Source organism: Takifugu flavidus, chromosome 16 (genome assembly GCF_003711565.1).
Source record: "Takifugu flavidus isolate HTHZ2018 chromosome 16, ASM371156v2, whole genome shotgun sequence".
Lineage (NCBI taxonomy): Eukaryota > Metazoa > Chordata > Actinopteri > Tetraodontiformes > Tetraodontidae > Takifugu > Takifugu flavidus.
In genome coordinates, this window is record NC_079535.1 from 9735716 (window position 1) to 9758692 (window position 22977).

General features: G+C 47.4%; 2 protein-coding genes and 1 long non-coding RNA gene across 3 annotated transcripts; 2 read left to right on the plus strand and 1 right to left on the minus strand.

Moving 5' to 3' along the window:
* Positions 1-6553: 6553 nt before the first annotated feature.
* Positions 6554-9293, plus strand: LOC130513165 (cytochrome P450 1B1-like). The gene has a single exon (XM_057011814.1). The coding sequence runs from the start codon at positions 6769-6771 to the stop codon at positions 8344-8346; it is 1578 nt and encodes a 525-aa protein (XP_056867794.1). The 5' UTR covers positions 6554-6768; the 3' UTR covers positions 8347-9293.
* A 750-nt stretch (positions 9294-10043) lies between these two features.
* Positions 10044-12303, plus strand: LOC130513167 (cytochrome P450 1B1-like). The gene has a single exon (XM_057011815.1). It carries the CDS (start codon positions 10210-10212, stop codon positions 11770-11772), a length of 1563 nt encoding a protein of 520 aa, XP_056867795.1. The 5' UTR covers positions 10044-10209; the 3' UTR covers positions 11773-12303.
* A 2696-nt stretch (positions 12304-14999) lies between these two features.
* Positions 15000-16607, minus strand: LOC130513188 (uncharacterized). Its single transcript, XR_008946640.1, has 2 exons — positions 16369-16607; positions 15000-15184 (listed from the first exon to the last, which is right to left on the minus strand). It is a non-coding gene; the product is annotated as an uncharacterized LOC130513188 (long non-coding RNA).
* Positions 16608-22977: the final 6370 nt, after the last annotated feature.

Consider the following 22977-nt stretch of genomic DNA (forward strand, 5'->3'; position numbering starts at 1 on the left):
AACCCGACCGCTTGCTGACCCCGCTTCATTTTCAGGATGCTAAAATGCACCGAACTGCTCAAGCAGAACATATGGAGGTGCAAAAGAGAGGGAATCACGGAACATTATCCGCCCAATTACACAATGAGAAGAGCAACCCGCTGGTAGTATCCATACTGCACGTCATGTTCATGGGGCCTGTGGCTGAGCCCCCTCAGCTCAGAACCGACCGGCTCAGCCTCGCCCGCATGCAAGACTCCCCGGCTGGGACAGTTTCTCACAAAAAAAACATTGCCTGACACAAAACAGCTCATAAATATTATACGCAAACCCATACAAAATAGGGAAAAGAAACAGGACCATTACGTGTCGTAACCCCCACCTTCACCACCACCACCAAAAAAAATGACTTCATTTCCAATCACTGTGGACTGCGCAGATGCTCGGCAGATGATTTGATGATGACGGAACGGCTTCACGGTGAAGCATTTCAAAGCTTACCGGAGAAGGAAAAGCATATTTAGACTCCGAACATGTGCTGCATTGTTAGAGTAAACAGACTAAACACACAAACATCTTGCACGAAAGCCTCTCGATTTTGTTTTTTTTGTAGCTGGAAATCAGCAGAAAAACCGGGTGGTTGGAGGTGCTCAGTGAAGACAGAAAAGCCTTCGTGCGGAATTTAGAAGATCTTCCGCGTTGTTCCTCAAAGGCGCCCTTTTTGTATGGGAAAGCGATCGTTTTTATAAGCTATTGTTGCTGTTCCGATCCAAAAAAACGTCGCACGCTAGTTGTTCTACCCACTAAATTCAAAGCACAGCAGCAACAAGTGGAATCGGTTAGTGAGCTTTAAGGTGAAAGAGCAGAGCGGGAAGAGAGAAGGACACGGTTCAGATAAAACAGGATAATGCAGTGCAGACAGGTAGCCGTGTCTGGGAAATGACTTTCATTACTGTAATAAAACGTGCATTATTGAGCAGTCCTGACACTGACAGCCTTTATTACCAGCCTTTGAAATCCCAGTATGAAAGTCATCTGCGAGGGCTCTTCTCTCAGTCTCTGGAAGAACTTCTGAGGCCATCGTGAAAGAGACCATCCCTTTTTGTCTCCAGCTGGATGAGAAATGCATGTGCAAGTGATTAATAGCTCAAAACACGTTTGATTTCAGTTTTTGCTTCAATGACCCTAATTACAATGTCTTTAACGAGTCCCTCTTGTGTCAGTCACAGAGGAGCCCTCCATATAAAGCAGGTGAACCAATGTGACCATCACACATTTGTGGCAGATTTTAGCCCCAAAATACTGTAAATTAAGAGCATAAAGATGACATTTAATAACACGTGACTGAAGGCCTGAGATGAGAAGGTTCAGGGTCAGGAACAGGTCGAAATACATTTTCACATTAAGCCTCTTTATTGCTCCAAATGTGGCCGGAGGCCTCCCCCGTGATTTGCTGTACATCTGTGGTGGCACTTAAAGCCGTTCTGTCGCGGGGCAGGAGGTGGGAATCGCGTCCCACTGATTTCCAGCCCGTCTCAGATGAGCTCACGGAGCCGAGGTCATCTGGAAGCCATTTCTACTTGTGCTTTCTCCCTCGTCTCATTTTAATCTCTCAGTGCAGCCCCACACCTCCTCCTCCCAGCCCCCCGCTCCCCAGGGAAGCCGGAGTTCAGTGACCAAGGTCCGTGCACGCCAGGCCATCATGGCACGCAAGCCCATCCTCGTTCCTCTCCCCTAGCACGCGAAAAACTCCATGGGATTAGAGACAAATATTCATATATTGCACATAATACGTGGCTCCTGTCCTGGGTGCCACATTAAGGGGAGATCCATCACGCCGTCTGCACGCAGAGGAGCCGGAAACTGTGCAGCACAGCAGCGTGGGAACGAGAAGAAGAGGCCATTATCCAAATAAATGACATTAATAATAGGAGAAGTCGGGGTTGGGAGACAAATTCATCCAGCTCCGCTTTGCCTGACCCTCACTCACACTTTCTGGAGATCCTCAAGTAAACTGAATTTATAACGAGGCAGCAGAAATCAGGCTGAAGATTCCATGAGAGGTTTTGATCCAGTAGCAGCAGGAAAGGGATGATCCAGTGATTCACAGCATTACGTTTGGGGCTTTTCTGCTGAAATGAGGTAGAAGGATCTGTGGTTGGTAAACAGCTAGGCCGACTCACCTGACTCAGTCAACCGCCGGCGCCGCCGCTGCTGAGGCTGTTCTCCACGCCACCTTGGTGGTTTCACGCTGACCCAAACAGTGGAAGCGGCGCTCTGCTGGGGGATTTCGGATAGCATGCAAGCACTCGGCAATCAAGAGGTGTGATGGCAGCGCTCCAAAGCCTCGCGCTCCAGCATGACGTTATTGGTTGCTTCTCTCCTGCTCCGAGTTAGGAGAATCCCCCCAACTCGGTCAGTCACGAAAACACACGAACTGACACAGGAAATGACAGGCAGGTCGCAAACAAACGCACCAGTGAATCCGAACAAAAACAACTGCTGTAATTGGTTCTGAAACTTGGGGATTGTGTGTATGTGTGTATGTGTGTGTGTGTGTGTGTGGGGGGGGGGGGGGGGGGGGCAGCTTTTAAAAAACAGGGATGCTCCATTATTAAGTTAATTTTGTGTTCTTCCATGGTCCATACCACCCTATTGGCCCTGAAAATGTGTGAGATGGGATGTCCTGGCGAACCTGCCCCACTAACTGCTGGAACACCATCCAGGGTCCCATCTGTGAGGCCCGGACACATAACGAGGAAATCAATGGAACCGTAAAACCTGGTATCCCTTTAGGAGGAGGTCCAGAACAAGGAGTGGGTCTGGAACAATGGCCTACCGCATCTGGAGCTTTGGAGACCTTGCGATTAACCTTTATATACTGTAGGATCTTAAAATTTACTGACATTTTTTTATGCTTGAATGTTGTCTTTTTTTTGAAAGTCTATTAAAGAAAGAGGTTTCTGTTCTGCTCCACAAACTGAAACATTCTATAATGATGATTGTAGCTGATACCTGATAAATTGATCAGTTCTGTCAATAAATACTTGACTTTGTTTTAAGCCTTTTTGTCTTTTGCAGGCCACTGTAGAAACATGGAGGCGCAACACTCTTTCACTCATGGAGGGGGACCCGTGTCAATATTGGTGTAAAACTCTGAAGCTGAGGTAAACAAGAGGCCAGTGACTGCTATGCTAAAGCTATTAAACACTATTAAAACACATTTATGTACATTTTCATGTGCATTACATTCTGTTTCTGACCTCACAAACAGGATCTTAAGGTGTGACAGTAGTGACAGCACTGCTCCGTAGATTCAGCCCTGGAGCGAAAGGCAAAGCCAAAACTTTGACCTGATCATAATGTACAGCTCAAAGTCAATGTTTTTATAATGACGCAGAGGGGAAACTAGGAAAGTTCTCTCCACAGAACCGATACTGCCAGTGGCGACCCGTGTTGTTGCACAGCGGGTCAAACTCAACAGATCTGCCGAAGACCAGCCGATATCTTAAAACAACACTCTGAGGCTTAATCCAATTGGACATGTCAGACCTGTTATATGGCCCGTCTTCTGTGGGTTTATCTTTGGACTTTTATGTGGTTGTGGTCTTTGAAACACGTGAAAAAAATATATAGAGAGAAATTTAAATGAGTACACACACAGAGATATTGAATTTTCAATAATTGAATTTTCTCCAAATCTGGGATTCATTGTGTTATACTGTAAATTATAGTGAAAAATGCTTTTGTTTGTGTGTGTGTGTGTGTGGGTGTGTGTGTGAGTGAGTGCGTTGCGTGCCTGTTCTGAGAAAGATGTTGTTTTGGAAGTAAATGCCAGCATCTAATTGCTTATTTTTGGCCGTGGTGTAAAGCTGGCCAGGCAGGTACCGAGGAGTACTTCATGGTCAGACGATAATTGTCAGTTCCTCAATACAGACAAACACGTTCACATGACGTCACTCGTTTTATCCATTGTTAATAAAAGAAAATGCTGATTAGTGCTGCCTCAAATGATATTTTCAAGCTGTGAATTTCCCCATTTCTCAAAAAAAAAAAAAACACATCTGAACAATCAGTAGGTACGAAGATGACCCGAAACGCTCCTTCGTCCTTTGTGTCGGATTAATTAAAAGCCTGTTTGGTAACTCCTTTGCTTGCCTTTTCTCAGGCTTTGTATTCACAAACAACAATCAGGTCAGACGGCGACAAATTTTTCAATGTGTCTCTGTTTCCTTGTATTGTGGTCTGGCAAGCAAAAACGCTCCCATTTCAAACGCCACCATCCCTAATTAGCAATGTCCGGTGGTTACGTCCTGGCTGCCTGTGACGGTGCAGGCCCACAGGATGCGTATGTCGGGCTCTCTGTTCTGGCCGCTTCTGAGGATATTTAAAAATCATTACTCAGATTCCTGCATCGCTCCTGCTCCTCTCTTTCCCCACCTCTAACTGCCTGTTGGACCCCTTTTTTCTCTACTCTCTGCACACACGCACACCCCCAAAAATCCCTAACCCCCCCCCATCCATCGCTGCTCCTTCCTCCCTGTTGGTGCTGTGCGTGACAGTAGCTCACTGAGAAGTGGAAATGAGACTAGTAAACAATGATTAGTTCCAGAGCCGGAGTGGCCTGTACCACCAGTGGGCCTGCCTCCACACGGGACACGCCATCCCGCCAGCACATGGCATGCATCGCCATATAGACCCCCACTCTCCACCACTACTCCCCCCACTTCCAAATCCTGAGCCAGAGTCAGCGCAGGGTCAGGGCCAACCTTTCACAGCCTGGTTACAAGGGGGTAATCACAGGCAAACACAGCAGCCACACGCAATGTGCACACATGACACCCCCCCCTCCCTCGCCACACGCACTTACATATAAACCAAACAAGGACCCCCCCCCCCAAACTACCCATTCTCCACAGCCACAAACCTGGCTCTGATTAGCATGATGGGGATACAAGTGGCCACATGTGTATGAGGAGCAGACAAGGAGGGGGAGGAGGTGGCAGTGGGGTGTCGGTGTATGTGGAGGGGTTTTTTGGGGTAATGGTGGTGATTTGGGAGGGGGGGGGTATCCCCCTATCGCGACAGAGCGCACTTTTACTACGGTTGCTAAGGGGGAGCTTTCAGGAGGCTTTGGGCCACATCGCATGTCTCCACACAGGCAGCTCTGAGGGGAAGCTGAGAGGCAGCACATCTGTCCACATGTGTAAAGAGCTGCCCAGAGGCCGTGTCCATGGGAACGCAACGTGCAGTATAGCATGCAGTGTTTCCTTTACTGCTGTTGTGTCTGTGCGCAAACTGAGACCATACTGTCATCGTTACGCACAAACAGCGGAAGGGCACCCCACTGCCACCTCTATAAAACGTATCCATCAAATTAAGCACATTTGAATGTATTTTTATTTCAATCTATCTTCTAAATATGTGGGGAAAACAGTAAGTGATTTTTTTTTCAGGGTCATTTTGAGGAGCTTTTGACTTCTGCCAATTCCCATTTTCTTTTCTTTTCTTAATTTTTATTTATTTTCGCTCTCTGTGGGGACTAACTGCAGAGCCGACACGCAGCCGTGGGGCACCAGAAGTTTTCTGTGGTCTGAAGGAAGCTGGAGTGTCATGCAGAAGTGCATCTGATGTGTTCAGCGCTGGTGTTCACTTATCAATATTTTATGAGTTATTGTGCCAGGTTGAAAGAAAGAAAGAAAGAAAGAAAAAAAGAAAGAAGAAGAAAGAAAGAAAGAAAGAAAGAAAGAAAGAAGAAAGAAAGAAAGAAAGAAAGAGAAAGAAAGAAGAAAGAAAGAAAGAAAGAAAGAAAGAAAGAAAGAAGAAGAAAGAAAGACTCTTTTGAGATACAAGGATCAAATTGAATAGTTCTATATAGAATTAGATCATTTTAAAACCAGTTCTCAGCTGTCTGTTGAAGAGGACTTTTAAATATGAATCAAGTGAACTTATTTGGTTGCTTCAATATATTAGAGAATATATTAAATCCTAGATGTGCTGCCGGAATCTGAGCCAAACTTCCTGAACACAGGACGCATTTCGCTGCGTAAAAGCGCGCGTAAAGCTTCTCGATTGATAGCACCAAGGTGGCGACATATTTGCACAACGTACAATAGGATTTAGTAGAATTGTAATAGAGCGTAAACTATAAGTTTGACAAACCGTTTACACTTTTTTTTTCTAGCCAAACCGCGTCCGCCGAGTCTTCTGCAGCCAGAAAATTATTCGCGTTAGAAGAGATACACTTTGAAATGTGCAAACTGAGCCAGTCTTCCAATTAGCAAAACAAATTGGCTCGACACGTTTCCAGCAGAATCGGTCACCAGTTGCTCAGTCGGTTCCTTTCGCTTTGGCTTTCGCTCTCTCTCTTTCTCTCTTTCCCTCTCCCTCCCTCTCCATCTCCCTCTGGAGCGCACGGTGCGTTCACGCCTGGACGCTCGCAAGCGCGCCACTGACAGACAACAGAGACATATTATAGTGGGGTCTGCAGGGCTACCACAATGGGAGGAGTAAGAAAGTTATCCTGAGCCCTGCCCACCAACTCAAAAATATATAAAAAGCTGGAGTGCAGCAATAAACCGGCATTTAATCTTGATGAAAAGACTAAAACTTCATCTTTTCTTTAATATTAATTTTGCCTTTTTTCCCCTCACTGTGACCTCATCTGACTGATGTATTTTATTTTGAATGTGGCATAAAATTATTGTAGTTTATTGACTTTTTTACCCTCATTCTAAATCCAGCTGTCTTCAGGAAAAGTTTCCACGTGTGTGCAGAAATTTTGTGGCGATGGCACTGGACACGGAGTTTGGTGTGAAGAGCAGCAGCATCACCAGGGAATGGAGCGGACAGGTCCAGCCTGCTCTGGTCGCCTCCTTCCTTTTCCTTTTCTGCCTGGAAGCCTGTCTGTGGGTCAGAAATCTTCGGCACAAGAGAAGACTCCCGGGACCCTTCGCCTGGCCCGTGGTGGGCAACGCCATGCAGCTGGGCCAGATGCCTCACATCACCTTTGCCAAGCTGGCCAAAAAATACGGCAACGTGTACCAGATACGACTGGGCTGCAGCAACATCGTGGTGCTGAACGGCGACCAGGCAATCCATCAGGCTCTGATAGAGCACAGCACAGAGTTTGCAGGCAGACCGAACTTTGTCTCTTTCCAGATGATTTCTGGCGGCAGGAGTTTGACATTTACTAATTACAGCAAACAGTGGAAAGTGCACAGGAAATTAGCCCAGTCCAGCCTCAGAGCCTTTTCCTCTGCTAACAAACAAACAAAAACAGCCTTTGAACAACACGTTACAGCCGAGGCAAACGAGCTGGTGCAGGCGTTTCTGCGCTACAGCACCGATGGAAGGTATTTTGACCCAGCTCACGAGTTTACCGTAGCCGCCGCTAATGTCATGTGCGCTCTGTGCTTCGGGAAGCGCTACGGACACGACGATCAGGAGTTTAGGTGCCTGTTGAAGAAGTTGAACAAGTTTGGTGAGACAGTTGGAGCAGGTAGCCTGGTGGACGTTATGCCCTGGCTGCAGTCCTTCCCCAACCCGGTCCGCAGCTTGTATGAAAACTTCAAGAGCCTGAATGAAGAGTTTTTCAACTTTGTGAAAAACAAAGTGCAGGAGCACAGAGAATCCTTCGATCCCAATGTGACCCGAGACATGAGTGATGCCATGATCAATGTGATCGAGGAAAGAAAAGACGGCACACTGAGCAAAGAGTTTGCTGAAGCCACGATCACAGATCTGATCGGAGCGGGTCAAGACACCGTCTCCACCGTCTTGCAGTGGATCATCCTCCTTCTGGTGAAACACCCGGACAAGCAAGCCAAACTGCACGAGCTCATGGACAAAGTGGTGGGCCAAGACAGACTGCCGACAACTGAGGACAGGAGCAGCCTGGCCTACCTGGACGCCTTCATCTACGAGACCATGCGCTTCACCAGCTTAGTCCCGGTCACCATCCCGCACTCCACCACCTCTGACGTCACCATCGAAGGCCTCCGCATTCCCAAAGACACGGTGGTCTTCATCAATCAGTGGTCCGTCAACCACGACCCCCTGAAGTGGAAGGACCCCCACGTCTTCGACCCCTCGCGCTTCCTGAATGAAAACGGCGACCTCAATAAAGATCTCACCAGCGGCGTCATGATTTTCTCATCGGGGAAGAGACGCTGCATCGGAAGCCAGATCGCCAAGGTGGAGGTGTTCCTTTTCGCAGCCATCCTGCTGCACCAGTGCAGCTTCGAGAGCGACCCCTCCGACCCCCTCACTCTTGACTGCTCCTATGGACTCACGCTGAAGCCCCTCAGATGCTTCGTCAGCGCCAAGCCGCGGGGAAAGCTGCTCGGCTTAGTTTCCCCCGCATGAGCACCACATCCTTATACTGTGAGTCAAGACGAAACACTTTGTCACCAATGACATTCATCAATATCAACATACAGTACCTGCACTAAATCCTACTGTTGCAATAGCACCGTATTTAATTCTATTTAACAGATCTCTTGTCACAGACTGTCAATGAAGTATTTTTCCAGGGCAGAGAAGTACAAAGAAAATGATTACCGGTTGTCCTTGAACTGTTGGAATTATCCTTGTTCTGACTAAATAGTCTTACTTGATCAGTATGTACACAATTCTGAGCTGTGTACTTATTTAGGTCCACTATTGAGCATGTACATGTATGGTATGTGTGCAGAAACTATCTAACTGTAAACCTAAACTAATAAAACTCCATATGAAATGTCTGTAAATTGCTATAATGACTGTTGTAATCTGTAAAATGTAAGCCTATATCACGCCTTTTGGCTCTTACAGCTACAAAATACTCTGTTGATATTTTTGTATTTCAGGTATGACGAGAAATGTAATGGAATTATTGTATTTCACCCTCTACTGTACTCAGAGCTTAGGAACACATTAAAGAGCACCGAGTAATGTGGAGCGTCTATTCAGGAGAACATGTTAGATCAGCGAGCATCCATCACAGTCAGGAAGGGACGCTGCCATAAACCAATATCTGACAAACTTCTTGTGCACCCTTGTGAGTTTAATTTTACTGTACAAGCATGAACAGAACATGTGTGTTTGTGTGTGTGCGTGTGTTTGTGTGTGTGTCTTTGGATGGGGGGGGGGGGGGGGGGGGGGATCACTGCAGGACCTGAGAATCAAACAGGCTGGGGACCCATTTCTCTGTGACACCTCTGTTGGCGTTCACGATAAAGGATGCTTTATTGTTACTGAAATGTGGGATTTATATGATGGAAATGTTTAAGAATAAGCTATATTTAACACGAATAAAGAGAAAAGGCCAAGTATTCACGACTCCACTTCATTTTGTCTCCTTTTTGAGATCACCATTAAAACTACACACCTACATTAATGAGCATTTATGTGAAGCACAGACAGACAGACGGACGGACGGACGGACGGACGGACGGGCGGACGGACGGACGGACAGATGATAGATAGATAGATAGATAGATAGATAGATAGATAGATAGATAGATAGATAGATAGATAGATAGATAGATAGATAGATAGATAGATAGATAGATAGATAGATAAGACATTCTTTATTATCACAGAACCGTTCTCTCTTTGCGGCTGCCTTTAACATCTTGGTTGTAAATAATAAAAACGGGCTTCAACAGTCGGGGAAACAGACAAGTCACCTAAACCCAACAGAACCAACAGCTGGTGCGTCACAGCTGGACTTTGGTTCTTTGCTGTAAAATGCTGCTGATCCCGTTTGGTCATTTTTAACCATTAATAAATCCACTTGACTAACTCTGGCAACTCACACCTTTTGGGATAAATGTTGTGTTTTTTCTAGTAAAACTGCCAACAAAATGCAGTAAATCTGACAGGACAGATTAAGTGACGATACTCTCACTTTCCCCTCATCCTACGAGGGGACGCTGCTGGCAGGAGGCCTGTGTGGGAACGGGACGAATGTCTGCTCAGTCTGGTCAAAATGGGAGGGGATCGTTGATAAAAAAAAAAAAAAAAAACCCGTCGATGACCCCTCCCACCATGCAGATACATATAAGCGTTAAGGCTTCAACCTGATCGAGACGTTGTAACTGGGACGGGTGAGAGAGCATCAGACTGGTATTTTCTCCTCTCGGTCTTCATCAGCAGAAATCTCAGAGAAATGATCAATCATTTTTAATCAAATTTGCTTTTTCAAATCCATAGATAGAAGGGAAAAAAGGACTCTTGATTGGGAACATGGAGGAGGATTTTGGTGTGAAGGGCAGCAGCAGCATCACCAGGGAATGGAGCGGACATGTCCAGCCTGCTCTGGTTGCCTTCTTCGTCTTCCTGTTCTGTGTGGAAGCCTGTCTGTGGGCCAAGAACCTCAAGAGAAGGCTGCCAGGACCCTTCGCCTGGCCCGTGGTGGGCAACGCCATGCAGCTGGGCCAGATGCCTCACATCACTTTCAGCAAGCTGGCCAAAAAATACGGCAACGTGTACCAGATACGACTGGGCTGCAGCGATATTGTGGTTCTGAACGGAGCCCGGGTGATACGACAGGCTCTGATAGAGCACAGCACAGAGTTCGCAGGCAGACCGAACTTCGTGTCCTTCCAGAATGTCTCGGGGGGGAAAAGTATGGCATTTACAAGTTACAGCAAACAGTGGAGGATGCACAGGAAAATTGCTCAATCAACAATCAGGGCGTTCTCCAGCGCCAACAGCCAGACGAAGAAAGTCTTTGAGCAGCAGATTGTAGCCGAAGCCACGGAGCTGGTTGAAGTGTTCCTAAAGCTCGGCGCACGGGGGCAGCACTTCAACCCTGCTCACGAGCTGACAGTAGCGGCCGCCAACGTGATCTGTGCGCTGTGCTTTGGGAGGCGCTACGGACACGACGATCAGGAGTTTCGGGACGTGCTGCGCAGGATAGACAAGTTCGGACAGACAGTGGGGGCCGGCAGTTTGGTCGACGTGATGCCGTGGCTTCAGTCCTTCCCCAACCCGGTCCGCAGCATGTTCAAGAGCTTCGAGGCCCTCAATAGAGAGTTCTTTGGATTCGTGCAGCTGAAGGTAGAGCAGCACAGGGAGACCTTTGACCCAGAGGTAACGCGAGACATGAGCGACGCCATCATCAGTGTGCTTGAAAAGTCCGACGGTGAGACCGCGTTGACCAAGGATTACACTGAGGTGACGATGGCGGATCTGATCGGCGCAGGTCTGGACACCGTCTCCACAGCTCTTCATTGGATGCTCCTACTGCTGGTCAAACACCCTGACCTGCAAAGCAAACTCCACCAGCTGATCGATCGAGTGGTGGGGAGGAACAGGCTGCCCTCCATTGAGGACAGGAGCAGCCTGGCCTACCTGGACGCCTTCATCTACGAGACCATGCGCTTCACCAGCTTCGTCCCGGTCACCATCCCGCACTCCACCACCTCTGACGTCACCATCGAAGGCCTCCGCATTCCCAAAGACACGGTGGTCTTCATCAATCAGTGGTCCGTCAACCAGGACCCCCTGATGTGGAAGGACCCCCACGTCTTCGACCCCTCGCGCTTCCTGGACGAGGAGGGCTCCTTGGACCGGGATCTCGCCTGCAACGTTATGATCTTCTCAGCAGGGAAGAGGAGATGCATCGGAGACCAGATCGCCAAAGTCGAAGTATTTTTGTTTTTTGCAGTCCTGCTGCACCAGTGCAGCTTCGAGAGCAGCGCTGACGAAGACCTGACATTGAACTGCTCCTACGGTCTAACACTGAAGCCTTTAGATTTCAGCATCACAGCCAAACTCAGGGGGAAACTCCTGAAAAGTCCTTAGATTTGGACCACAAAGGTGTGGGTGAACTAATCAGATAATCCCATTTCTTCTTTCTGATGACATTTAATATTGTGTCCAAAGATATCAGAGCAACTCCTCTTCGTTACCCAATCCTTTGGTTAACGTGGTAAATAAATTTGCTTTCCATAGCAACACAAACCGCATCACATTTGGAAACAGCGAGGCTGCTCTGTGAGCCTAAAAAAACAGGACAGAAAGTCCAAATATTCTGTGCATCTATACATCACCGGCACGCCGTCAGCAGAGGGAAATCTTTCACCTCTCTGTGGCCAAAGCCGGGAAATTCTCAATAGGCCTTAACTGTACGTTATTGTTAAGTCATTCTGCCTCAGATTGCAACATAAACCAGTGGCAGAGAACACCAGCACTGGTTTTGTTAGTGTTCAGCCCATACTGGCTGTGTGACCCCGGCCCCTGAACGTTTAATCAGTCCTCTTTGTATGTGCCAAACTTGTTTATTTTGTTTTATCTTAATAAAAGTACATTTCTGTTGGCCTAAACCAGCCATAATACTGCTCCATTCTGCCCATTACTGGTAGCACATGTGTAAACGGATATTTCTAGATTTGCTGCACTGAAATCCCAGGATGAATGCAGAAATCATTCCAAGTGCTGTTGAAGATCCGTCAACACACCGCCTGAGTTATTAGCGATGTTCCACTGTCAAGTTTAAATAAGTGTGTGTGTGTGTGCGTGTGTGTGTTGTGATAAGTCGCTCCAAAGTGTTGCAAAGAACGGAGGCCAAAGAGGTCAAAGGGATAATAATAGATCCTGATGTCTGGTCTCGGGGCTTTAAAAGATTAATATGGGTTACGGGCCCTGCGTGTTCTTGTTCTCTCCCCCCCTCACAAGCAGGGTGTACATCAGTTCAGGCAACAGTAAGCAGCCACTCGTCAATATTTAAAAGCGAGAGTGCTGCTGAGGTCATTTCTGAGAAGATGCGTTCGGGTTTTGCCAGGTCAGTGTTATCTTGTGTCAGTGGCGCCGCGCTCCTTCCTCTGGCAGACACAGAAAAACCTACCTTTGTGTTTTTATACCACTAATATAAAAGCGCTGACTAAAAGGTCAAGACTAAACAATGAAAAGAACTTAAGTCTCTCAGCAGTTCCAGTCAACACCTTCCTCAGAGTGATTCCTCCTCACTGGCTGGCTTTATTTTGAGAACGCTGAAGCCAACCAGTTCTCAAAGTCTGTCCCTTTCACTGTGCATAAATATTAGTTTAAGTGTGCGTTGGCAAGCTTGTAATTTTCACCCCCTTCTTCCTTTTATCCGCTGGGGAGCGAGTGTTCCTCAGCCCTGGAGTCATATTTGCCGCAGCGGCACCGCGGTGAAGCTCCAGGGGCAGCTTATTTTCACTGAGGTCACCACAAAGACTGAAGTTATTCTGTGCCCCACCAGCCTCTCTCTCGCTCTCTCTTTCTGGCCCTGTTGGGAGGAAAGGGTCGTCTGACCCTCCCTCCTGCGGCCGCTTCCCAAAACATCCATGAAATTTGTCCAACTAAAAGACTCCCTTTCACCCGAAGTCACCCACTCCTCACGGCCTCCCTCAGCATCCTGACCTGCCGAGTTTCACTCCTTAAAGGAAAACAGAAAAGAACTTAGAGGCAATCAGTTTTCCAGCTCCGAAGCCTTTCACATTCTGCACGTACGCAGATCCGCGGTGACCTCCCAGAAGGCTCCAGACGCTCCTGCCAGATCCAGTCTCGACGCTCCATCCAAAACCCCCTCCGCTGAGCTCGCGGTTCAACGTGGAAAGAGCAGTCACTCTTCGGTAGATGACACACAGCGAGATAGAATTACTTGGCGGCAGACGAATGCAATTGTCCAGAAAATCGTCCAGAAATCTGTCGAGCGCGGTTCGTCTGCTGTAGCGGCGTTGTTAAAGCTGTCCTCGACGCTGAGATGCTGACCACAGCAAATATTGTAAGTTTCCACTCTTTCACTAAAAAAAAAAAATGCCAGTAAACATTTTTCTTTAAAGAATATGGACGAATATTCCATGAGGGGAAGACAACGTCACAGAAAGTTCCGACATTTTCCCAGCAAGCAAAATAGATTGACTGAATGTTTCCAGTGTGTCAGTCACTGGTGATCGCGCAACAGTCAGCAAATTCATGTTAATCGCTCGACTTCTTGTATTTTTTTAATGTAGTTGCTTTTTTTATGAAAATAAGTCATTATCATTGGACAGGATGTGTCCGTTTGCCACTTCTTTCCATGTTTTTCCAGACCGGAGTGATGTCACCCGCTGGATTTTGCTGTCTCAGTGGGAAGATCCAGGCCAGCTGCTGCCATGTTGTTTTTACTAAAAATCCAGTAACGGATTTTATGTGCGTAAAACATTTTATTCTAGCTCAAAAATTTGACATTTTACACTAAACTGGACCTGGAACCAGGGCCTGTTGTCAGATTTGGGTATTTCTAGGCTGAAACCTGAGAAACACCCAACTGACAAAGTTAGTTTCTGCAAATTTCCTTTGATTTATTCTCCTTTTTGATCTCATTTAACTTTTAAAGTGAGAATCGTGCACGGCGCCTTCAAAAGTCCTTAGATCAAGTGCAGCACAAGTGATTCCTTTCTCTGCCAAGACGATAAAGAACCGCCAACACCGCGATCGAGTGACCCAGACGGGAACATCTCCGTGAGGCGCAGACAGATCTGATTTGTTTTGGAAAGCAAGGAAATAAATCTGAATATGGCCTGTGTATTTTTACAGGGAACATGAGAACGGTGGGAGAGCGAGGGTCCCAGATTGAGAGATAATGGCTAATGAGTTTTTATTTTCGTGTCAGAGAAGATGTCAAAGGCCAAAGCTGCTAAGTGTTTATACCTGAGAACGTGAGACAAGACATATAATCACAGTTCATCATCAGATCAGACGGCAGATGGAACTGGAACGCCACAGAGCCGTCAGTCGATAACACAGAGCAGACACGATCTCATGTTCCTCTGGTAAACAAAACCTTTCAAATTGTCACAGCATGAAGAAACATGGCCATCCTGAATTCCTCCACGCACCGTTGCTGCGGTCTCTGCCGCTGGAGACCTTTCATAAAAGTTTAATTAGGCCTTAACGCTGAATAGTGACCTTGATATGATGCTTGTAGGTCAAAAAATGTTCAGCTTTGGATCCAAGTGGCCTTAATTAGCATAGCTGAATACATCACAGATGCATATTAGTACAGCCTTAGTAATGAAGCTGGCATCATTTAGTTTATTTATTGTGGATAAATCAGTTTGTATGCATCCCATTTAGCTTCAGAATGATCCGTTCAAACTTCTGTATGCGTTGAAATCCGTGATGATATCTGTTTTCGTCACATCGCTGGCCGATCGGTGACTTTACAGCCCGGAACAGAAGGACACTTGGTTTTTCGTTTAGTCTGGATCTGGGAATGAGAGTTTGCATTTAATGATCTCTTGTGAAACAAATAAATAAATTGGAAAAGCTGTTCCCGCCATGATCCAACTCTCTTCTGTGGTCAAGCCTCCCTTCTTCACTTTCACGTCAGCCCACTTCAAGCTCTTGTCTTGGCAGCGCTTTGCGGCAGGCCAGAACAATTTGGCTATGCCCGTCAGAATTCCCCCCACTCGCCGAACGAGAGCTCGGCTGAAATGGCCCCCATTCCGGTGAGACTGCAAACGCTCTGGACCGTGTCAGAGAACTGAGTTCTATTGTCCTTATTAGCAGAGCACGCTTCACAACCCTGTGCACACGTGCACCCTCTAACCACAGTAGATGTTCAGACTCATCTTCTGTTGGAAGAGTAGGTTCGTGCTGCGTTCAAGTGTCTGCTGCCTTTGCAAAGGTCTGCTTAAAAAAAGAGAAAATCAGTGCGTTGAGTTCATGTCCCCTTATATGGGTCTCCATGTTCATTATAGGAGATATGAAACGCAATGTTCCCTATTCTTTATTCAGCACTCATTAGTTTCATGACAGCACACAGGGCACCAGCAGTGCAGAAACAACTCTCGTGCACACACATGCACGTTCTATTTCTGTCCGTCTATATGTGCTCCATCCCTCTGGAGCTCTTCTGCCTTTGAAATTCATCATGGGGCAACGTGAGCGGGCAGAATATTACATAATTAGTTGCTGCAGCACCAAAACTGGAAATGAACAGTTTCATTAAGAGAGTGTTTGGGTTTTTGTTCATCATCAGCCGCAGTTTGTGGGCCAGATTGGCCAGAAAACACCAAGGAGACACAAATGCATTAGGCAATTGTGTTGGATGATCTCATGTATGATATAAGACAGCAGGGCCAGACCCAAAGGCCGAGTTCAAGGGAGACGCTCAGGTGCATGCCGCTGAGCACGTAGCCCTCCTCTTTGTCAGCTATGCTTGAAAACAGTCGACGAGCTTTAGTTATATATTTACACATACATATTTATAGCTATGCTTCAGTCTTCAAAGCTTGAAAGGGGGCCTAAATAACTGAATCTTCTCGTAAACCAGACCCACTAATCCAAGCACGTATCCTGGAATACTGACTCATCATATCAAAATTTGACCCACTGTCAGATTGTGGTCTGCAAAACAGGAAATGAGGCGGTGACAGAAAAGAAAGGCACCTGAAGATGAACCCAGGAGCATCACGTAGACAGAAGCTTTAGGTGCTGACTGATCCAGAGGGGGGGAATCAACCCAACAGGAACGTCAGGATCAAAACGGCTTCAGCATCTGCTGGTTCTGTTCCTGCTCGACTTCCCGCTCAGAAAAGAGAAAATGTGGTTGAATCTTTAGCTGTCATCCAATTCCACTCTGGAGAGCTTAAATCAATGAAATGATGCATCGAACTTAAGGGTGGGGGGGCTCTGGTATGAATGGCTGCACGCACACACGATTTCTGTGGTCGCTTTGCTGCCATCTCTCCTGTCACCGAGACACAAGCGTCGACAAACTGTCACCTCTCCCCACGCCAGCCCTCTCGGCTCGATGCCGCCTCGGTACGCAACAGCCCCCCCACCCGGGCAGGAAGGAGTCAGGGTGTCTGCTTCAATTCTCCAACGCGAGATCACATAACAGAGGAGCAGCCCATTAAGTGAGGCCTGGACTTTGGCTGACTCCCTCGTAGTACAGGCCCCTCATCATAGCCCTCCGACCACCTCCCACGCCACTCCCACCCCCCGCTGGCCCGCGTGCCAGGAACTAAGATGTATGGGCCTCTGCAGAGAACCGCCTCTGATAGCTCTCTTCTCCCTCTGCCAGCAAAAATAAGATGTTCCGAGCGCTCTTTCACCTCGTCTTCATCGCGCTCTCAGCAACAAAAGTCCCTCCTCATCGCAGCGGCCCGAACGCTGCCAGAGGCCACGGCCAACAGCTACACTTGACCCCCCCCCAGTTTTAGAAGAAATTGACTTTGCCCGAGAAAGCTTGCGTAGTTAGAGAGTCTGCTCTTTCTCAGCGGCGGCGGCGTCCTGTAAGAGTGCAAAATGAAGTAATGCATTTAAATTTCATGAAAATGTAAAGATGTAATACTGATGATGAGAATCTAGACGCATTTAATGATAAACAGGAGGAAAATGTGAGAAGAATTATTGTTATTGTTGTTATTAGTATTATCTTTAAATGCTATGATATGTAGATTTTGAGTGTTTGAGGAATGTTGACAGGAAAAGAAGAACATGAGAGTGTTTCGTAAAGGTGCTGAAGCTGCTTACAACCAAGCCCAGCACCCAGATGTATCCTGTTGGTCAAGATTAGAGAAGTTCGTTAAGATGGGAGAAGATGTCAGAAGACAATGAGTTACGAGATCCTGTTTAGATCCCATTCTGTTTGCACCAATAAAAGAGGTGAGCGAGCAGCAGACGAGCAGAGTTGACAGAGGAAGCTTGAACTGCTGCTCGACTCCCCCTTGCAAGGAACTCCTGTTGTTTGCGTGGTTGATCTGAGTCTAGTGAACGAACAGCGCGGGTGATCAAAACTTCACCCTCACACTCACTCGCACGGTCCGACCTCTTGAAGGGTCAAAGGTCACTTTGGGATTGATTGGTAGTTTTGATGCTGCTAGTTATTATGAAGGAAGGAGGGAGGGAGAGAACGCAGTCGGCCGATGGGGTGGTGGGTAGACAGGGGGGGGACTTGATCTCCGCCGTGTGATGACATCACTCCTGTCCTGGGACGCTCCTTCCACCTAATCAAACTTTTAGGCCCCTGTCAGAATACTGGCAAACCCGGTTTTTTTGTGTGTGTTTTTCAAACTATGACCCATTCTTTTGGGAAATGTCATCATCCGCCCAACTCTAAAGAAGAAGACTTCCCACAATGTCATCATAGTCCAGAGACGTTTCAGAGAAATGAGGAGAAACCCAAATGTTTTGTTACCCTAACCTATAATTAACAGAGCCTCGTGTCTTTTCATGCAGAATTTGCTGCCCATCTTTTTACTGAACAAACTAAAGGATCCGAGACTTCCAGCAACTTTCCCGCAGCCTGGAAATTTAAACTGAAAGGTCAAACGGCACCAGCGCGTCGACGTATGTTTGACATCTGTCTTTGCATTTGTGGTCGGTGCTCGATATTCAGACCGACCGACGACTGCTGCGCGAGTGTGCGTCGCTGTCATGGATACGTCTCTATTGGAGGCGCGGTGCAAACATGTGGACGTTTAAGCACAAGTGGACAGCTGTCTGCGTCCTCCTGAGCAAACCAGCTGAGAAAACACTGCACGCGGCGCCCTCCTCCATGAAGAATTCAATCCCTCGCCTCCGGCGGCACCCATACGGTTTGGCCCCGACCTGACAACACGCCTACTCGTCATTTCATAACATTCCGGAATGGGAAGTGTTTAACATGCAGTTCGCTTCACCTGCTGGTTTATGACGAGTCCTGGAAGACGGTGCGAGCCAGCTCACGAGTGGGGAAAGGTAGACTGGAGGAGGATTCACATCCAGTCTCACACTGCAGAGGGTCAAAGTGCCACAGTCGTGTGATTTTGGCTGTTTAATAGAGAACTTAGTGAGTGGTGGGATGCTTTAACAGGACACAAATGCTGCATCTGGCACATGCTGATGGTTCAGATGTTTTTCAAGATGTCCATATCCCATCTTGAATGGCGAGTGTGGTCACATGGGGGGGGTTTAATAGGATTTTGGCCTATATGAAACACCCAATCATGTCCACTGACACGTGCCAGCTGGAGAATCAAAGTCACATATCACCACAACACAGATAAGAAGTGTGCTGTAAAATAGCCACAAACCCCTGTTCAGCTTTTTTTTGAACAGCCATTCATCAAATGTGTCACGCAATTACAATTAAATTAGATACACGACGTGCAAACAATGGACATTAATGGGTGCATTAAAAGGTCAGCAGTGCTCCACGCTACACACCCATCTACAAAGACCATCAAACATTGCCTTTCATTTCATTTCCATGTTTAAAGTCTGTAAGGCCATTTTTAAACCAAACCAGCTCATTTTGCCTCTTTTGTTTTAACAGCAGAAGAGAGGAATCAAAGTGGAGGATCAAATCAAAGCCAGGAGCCGACGCTGGCTTTCAAGGAGAGCCAGCACCCTCCTAAAATCAACACATTTCCGGAAATCGTAATCCCCATCGCTGAGATCGGAAGTAAGCCGGACATTTGTTTAGCCTGAATTCTAATTTGTCAGAGTCTTAACTAGACGAACTGATACTCTTGCCAACTAAGGCTCTCTCACCGAAGAACTGACTGGAATCCCACGAAGGCCGGGAATATTCATCACAGGAGGCAGAGAGGCCTCAACACGCAGGAAAGAATCAACTGTGTGGGAAATTTGGACAGGTCTTCGCCTTGGTTCAAATTGAAAATTACGAGCTAGCGCGGATTTGAAGAACCTGGCAACAACATTTCTGGATTCCACATTCAGGCAGGCAGTCAAAAAAATCCTCCCCTCGACTTTGCACGCCATCGAACAGTCGGATTGTTTGTGATGAACATATTATGCACGCTAGCACGTGTTTTATAGGTCTTTTGAGGGGTAATGAAAAAGAATTATATCAAAAGATGATGAATAATGTCTCTTTCCCAGTTTTTCTGGATGAGCTTATGACATCTCTTTCAGATGAGTGTTAAGCGTAAACAGATAAAGCTTTCCATGTGGCATGTTCTCTTTCTGCCTCATTCCTTTTCAGGGCTGCCAGAGACCTCTGTTTAATGTAGTGGTACTGGGAGGACGAGCAGAGGAAATAGGAACTTTGAGGAGAAACACTGAGGGCACACAAAGGAAAATAGTCCTCCCAAATGGGGGCGACGACTATAAAGCCAGAATTTGTACAAAACCAGGCGGGCGGCCAAGAGCCAGAGGGGTTAAAGTGACCAGAAGAGTTCATTTACAGTATGCGTGGGATGGAGACGGCAACAGATGCCATTTAGTGGACAAAAGTATTCAAAAGGAGAGGACCTGGGAGTTGCAGGAGTTTTTCCTGAAGGAGGCGGCTGAGGTCTGGTGGTAGAGCTGTACACAGCCACCTGTTTAATGGAGCCTAACGTGCACAAACATAAACGCAGTGTGCATACAAAAGTGTACTTTATATTGTGCAGCGCACTGCCTTTCTCCCTCTGCCTCGCATAAACACACACACTGGATGACCTCCACGGTTTTTTTTTCTGTACTTTAACGGTGTGTTCTGCCAAGTCACACAGCTTGAGCAGCAGGGAGGTCCAGAAATCCAGAGGGAGATGGTACGTGACAGAGCGCAGGTCGCGTATGAACGCGCGTTGTTTGGACGGGACGAGGTGGATGTTTGAACAGATCGGCATGGGGGGGGGGGGGGGGGGGGGTTTATCATCAGAGGGCACGACATCTGACACAGACATGCTTGTTGGGTTTAAAACCAACCTAATCAAGTTTGGGGCCTCTCGAATCCAAAGAATCTGCCCGTAAGATAAAGAATGCAAAATCAGCTGTGTCTCTGCGATGGCCTGTGTGTGTATGTGCGTGTGCGCCTGACTCCACCGCAGAAAGCCTGCGAGCACCGCCCGGCGTGGAAGTGGCCGCTCGGACCTCTGAAAGGGATTTTTCCCGCCGTATCTTTGAGGAAATGATTCATTAGGCCGCGGCCCAGTTGGGATCACTCTGACATGGAATAAGAAGCAGCCACTCACCCCAGGCTGATGCATTTGGAGAGCAGAGGCGATGGGGAAGACGGGAAACAGTACGCGCATCTGCGTGCATGTGTGTGTCTGTGTGTGTTTCCAGAATAGAAAAGCTGGAGGAAAGAAAGGTTGGAATGAAGGAGACCGGGAAGGAGAGAAGGGAAAAGAGGAGCCTCTGTGGCTTTGGGTCAAGAGTGTAGAGGCTCCCAGTCTTGCCTGAATTTCCTGGAACAAGCCAGGAGGCTCAGCACAGGCAATGATCCTTCTCTAGCGTTCACCTTCTCTCAAACAGTTTAGATCCCCTTTCATCATAACACTGAACTTTATTACGTCTATTAAAAGGCAACATTTGTTTGGTACCAACATACAGGAGGGAAAGCAAAACGCGGTCTAATTTGCCATAATGACTCAGATATTTAAGATATTAAGCACGCTACCCCCCTTTTAAGCCCCACATTGGGCTGGTGGGTGGCTGTCCGGGGTCATTGCGCTGAGACTGAGCCATGGTGTCGATCGCACGGACTCGCAGCTCATCAACAAACCGCTCCAACTCGGTTGCTCTCAGGTTTGATGGAACTTGCGTTACTTTCACATTCAACCAACAGAAGTCTTCAGTCAACGCTTTTCCCCACGCTTGCGTGTGCAATGTCCTTCCAAAACAGCTCAAAAGAGGGAGATTTTACAGCCCTGGCAACCAAATGGAGGAGAAATGCCATCATTCAGGATGTTCCAGCAGATTTACAGGCGCTGACGTGAAAGCAAAATTTAACATCCCGAGCTCACGAAGCCCAAACTCCCGTCTCGGAGGGGAGACGAGCCCACGCTGCAGCGTGACATGCAGAGAGGCCTGAAGTGGATACGCGGATGAAAGCGAAGAGATCAAATTTTGTTTAAGCTGGAGATGAAGGGAGGAGTGGAAGACAAACCAGACTTTCTCTCAGACGTGTGTAGGAGTCAGACGAGAGAACACGAAGACGGGAATAAGCAGAGATAAGAAAAGTGGGCCTGGATTATGAGCTAAGCCTCATTACTCAACCATCCACTTGGGTTAGATGGAGATAGATGGAGGAACGGAGCGAAAGTGCAAAACAGAAATATCACGCGGCACTTTGCGTGCATGTAGCATCCATGTCTTTGTCGTGACCTCATGCTCCACTTGGACGCAGCAAATTCTGAAATAGATAAGTGTCATTGAGCGATCTTTCTGGAAAAAACAAGAGCCTCGACTTTCTGCCCTCGGCTTCATCGATCATCTTACAAACCACAACATTTCCACAAGAGTCACGCAGTTCTGAGGGTGTTCTGAAAGATTCAGAGCGGCTGCGATCGTCCCGGGCCCTCGGCATCACCTCGCTCTCGCTATAAGCACTTGAGTCGCGCTGTTGACGGAAGGCTGCCCCGCTGAAGATCATTACGCGTCTGCTTTTCCATTCTCACACATTTTTCTTCCCATCTGGAGACAGTTGCGCTCCTCGGGCCATGCATACGCTGATTTATTAATGGAAAATCAGGTTAGGCCCTGGACGGGACAGCAAAATGTCCACTTCTCTAGCTGACGCGCTCGTTAAGGATTTAACTGTCCGGAAAAATCACACACACCTCGGGCCTTCGGCCGTACAGGATTTGGAATAGATGAAGGAGCCCAACGGTGCTTTCATGGGATAAATGTTCGCTAAAGTGTGTTTGAAACATACAACAGTGCCGCTACACTCCAGTATCAGCCGCGCATGTGGACAATAGAGCTCTAAAATCTTCCTTTCCGAGGGTTAGGGATACAGAACTTTAGGAATGAGAGCGCAGCAAAGCGCTGCAGACCTTCATGTGCAATAAAGGGCAAATGCTGGGCAGCCTTTGTGCAGCCCTGCTGTTTTTGTTATGCACTAAACAAAGTCAGACCGTCTCCTCGCACTTGCCAGAATCACTGCTGTACTTGTTTTATTTCTGGGAGCAACGGTTGCCTGTGCACTGATGTTGCATCGATACACAGAGCAGACAACCTCTGCCATAAACAGCAACCACACGCTACAACCCGGAGTTACAAAAACAGGAGCCGATGACAACGAGGTGGATTCCCAGCAGCACCGACAGTCTGTAGCCATAT

Excerpts from the sequence above, each read along its gene's own strand:
- LOC130513165 (XM_057011814.1), top strand. The coding sequence starts at position 6,769 with ATGGCACTGGACACGGAGTTTGGTGTGAAGAGCAGCAGCATCACCAGG.
- LOC130513167 (XM_057011815.1), top strand. The coding sequence starts at position 10,210 with ATGGAGGAGGATTTTGGTGTGAAGGGCAGCAGCAGCATCACCAGGGAA.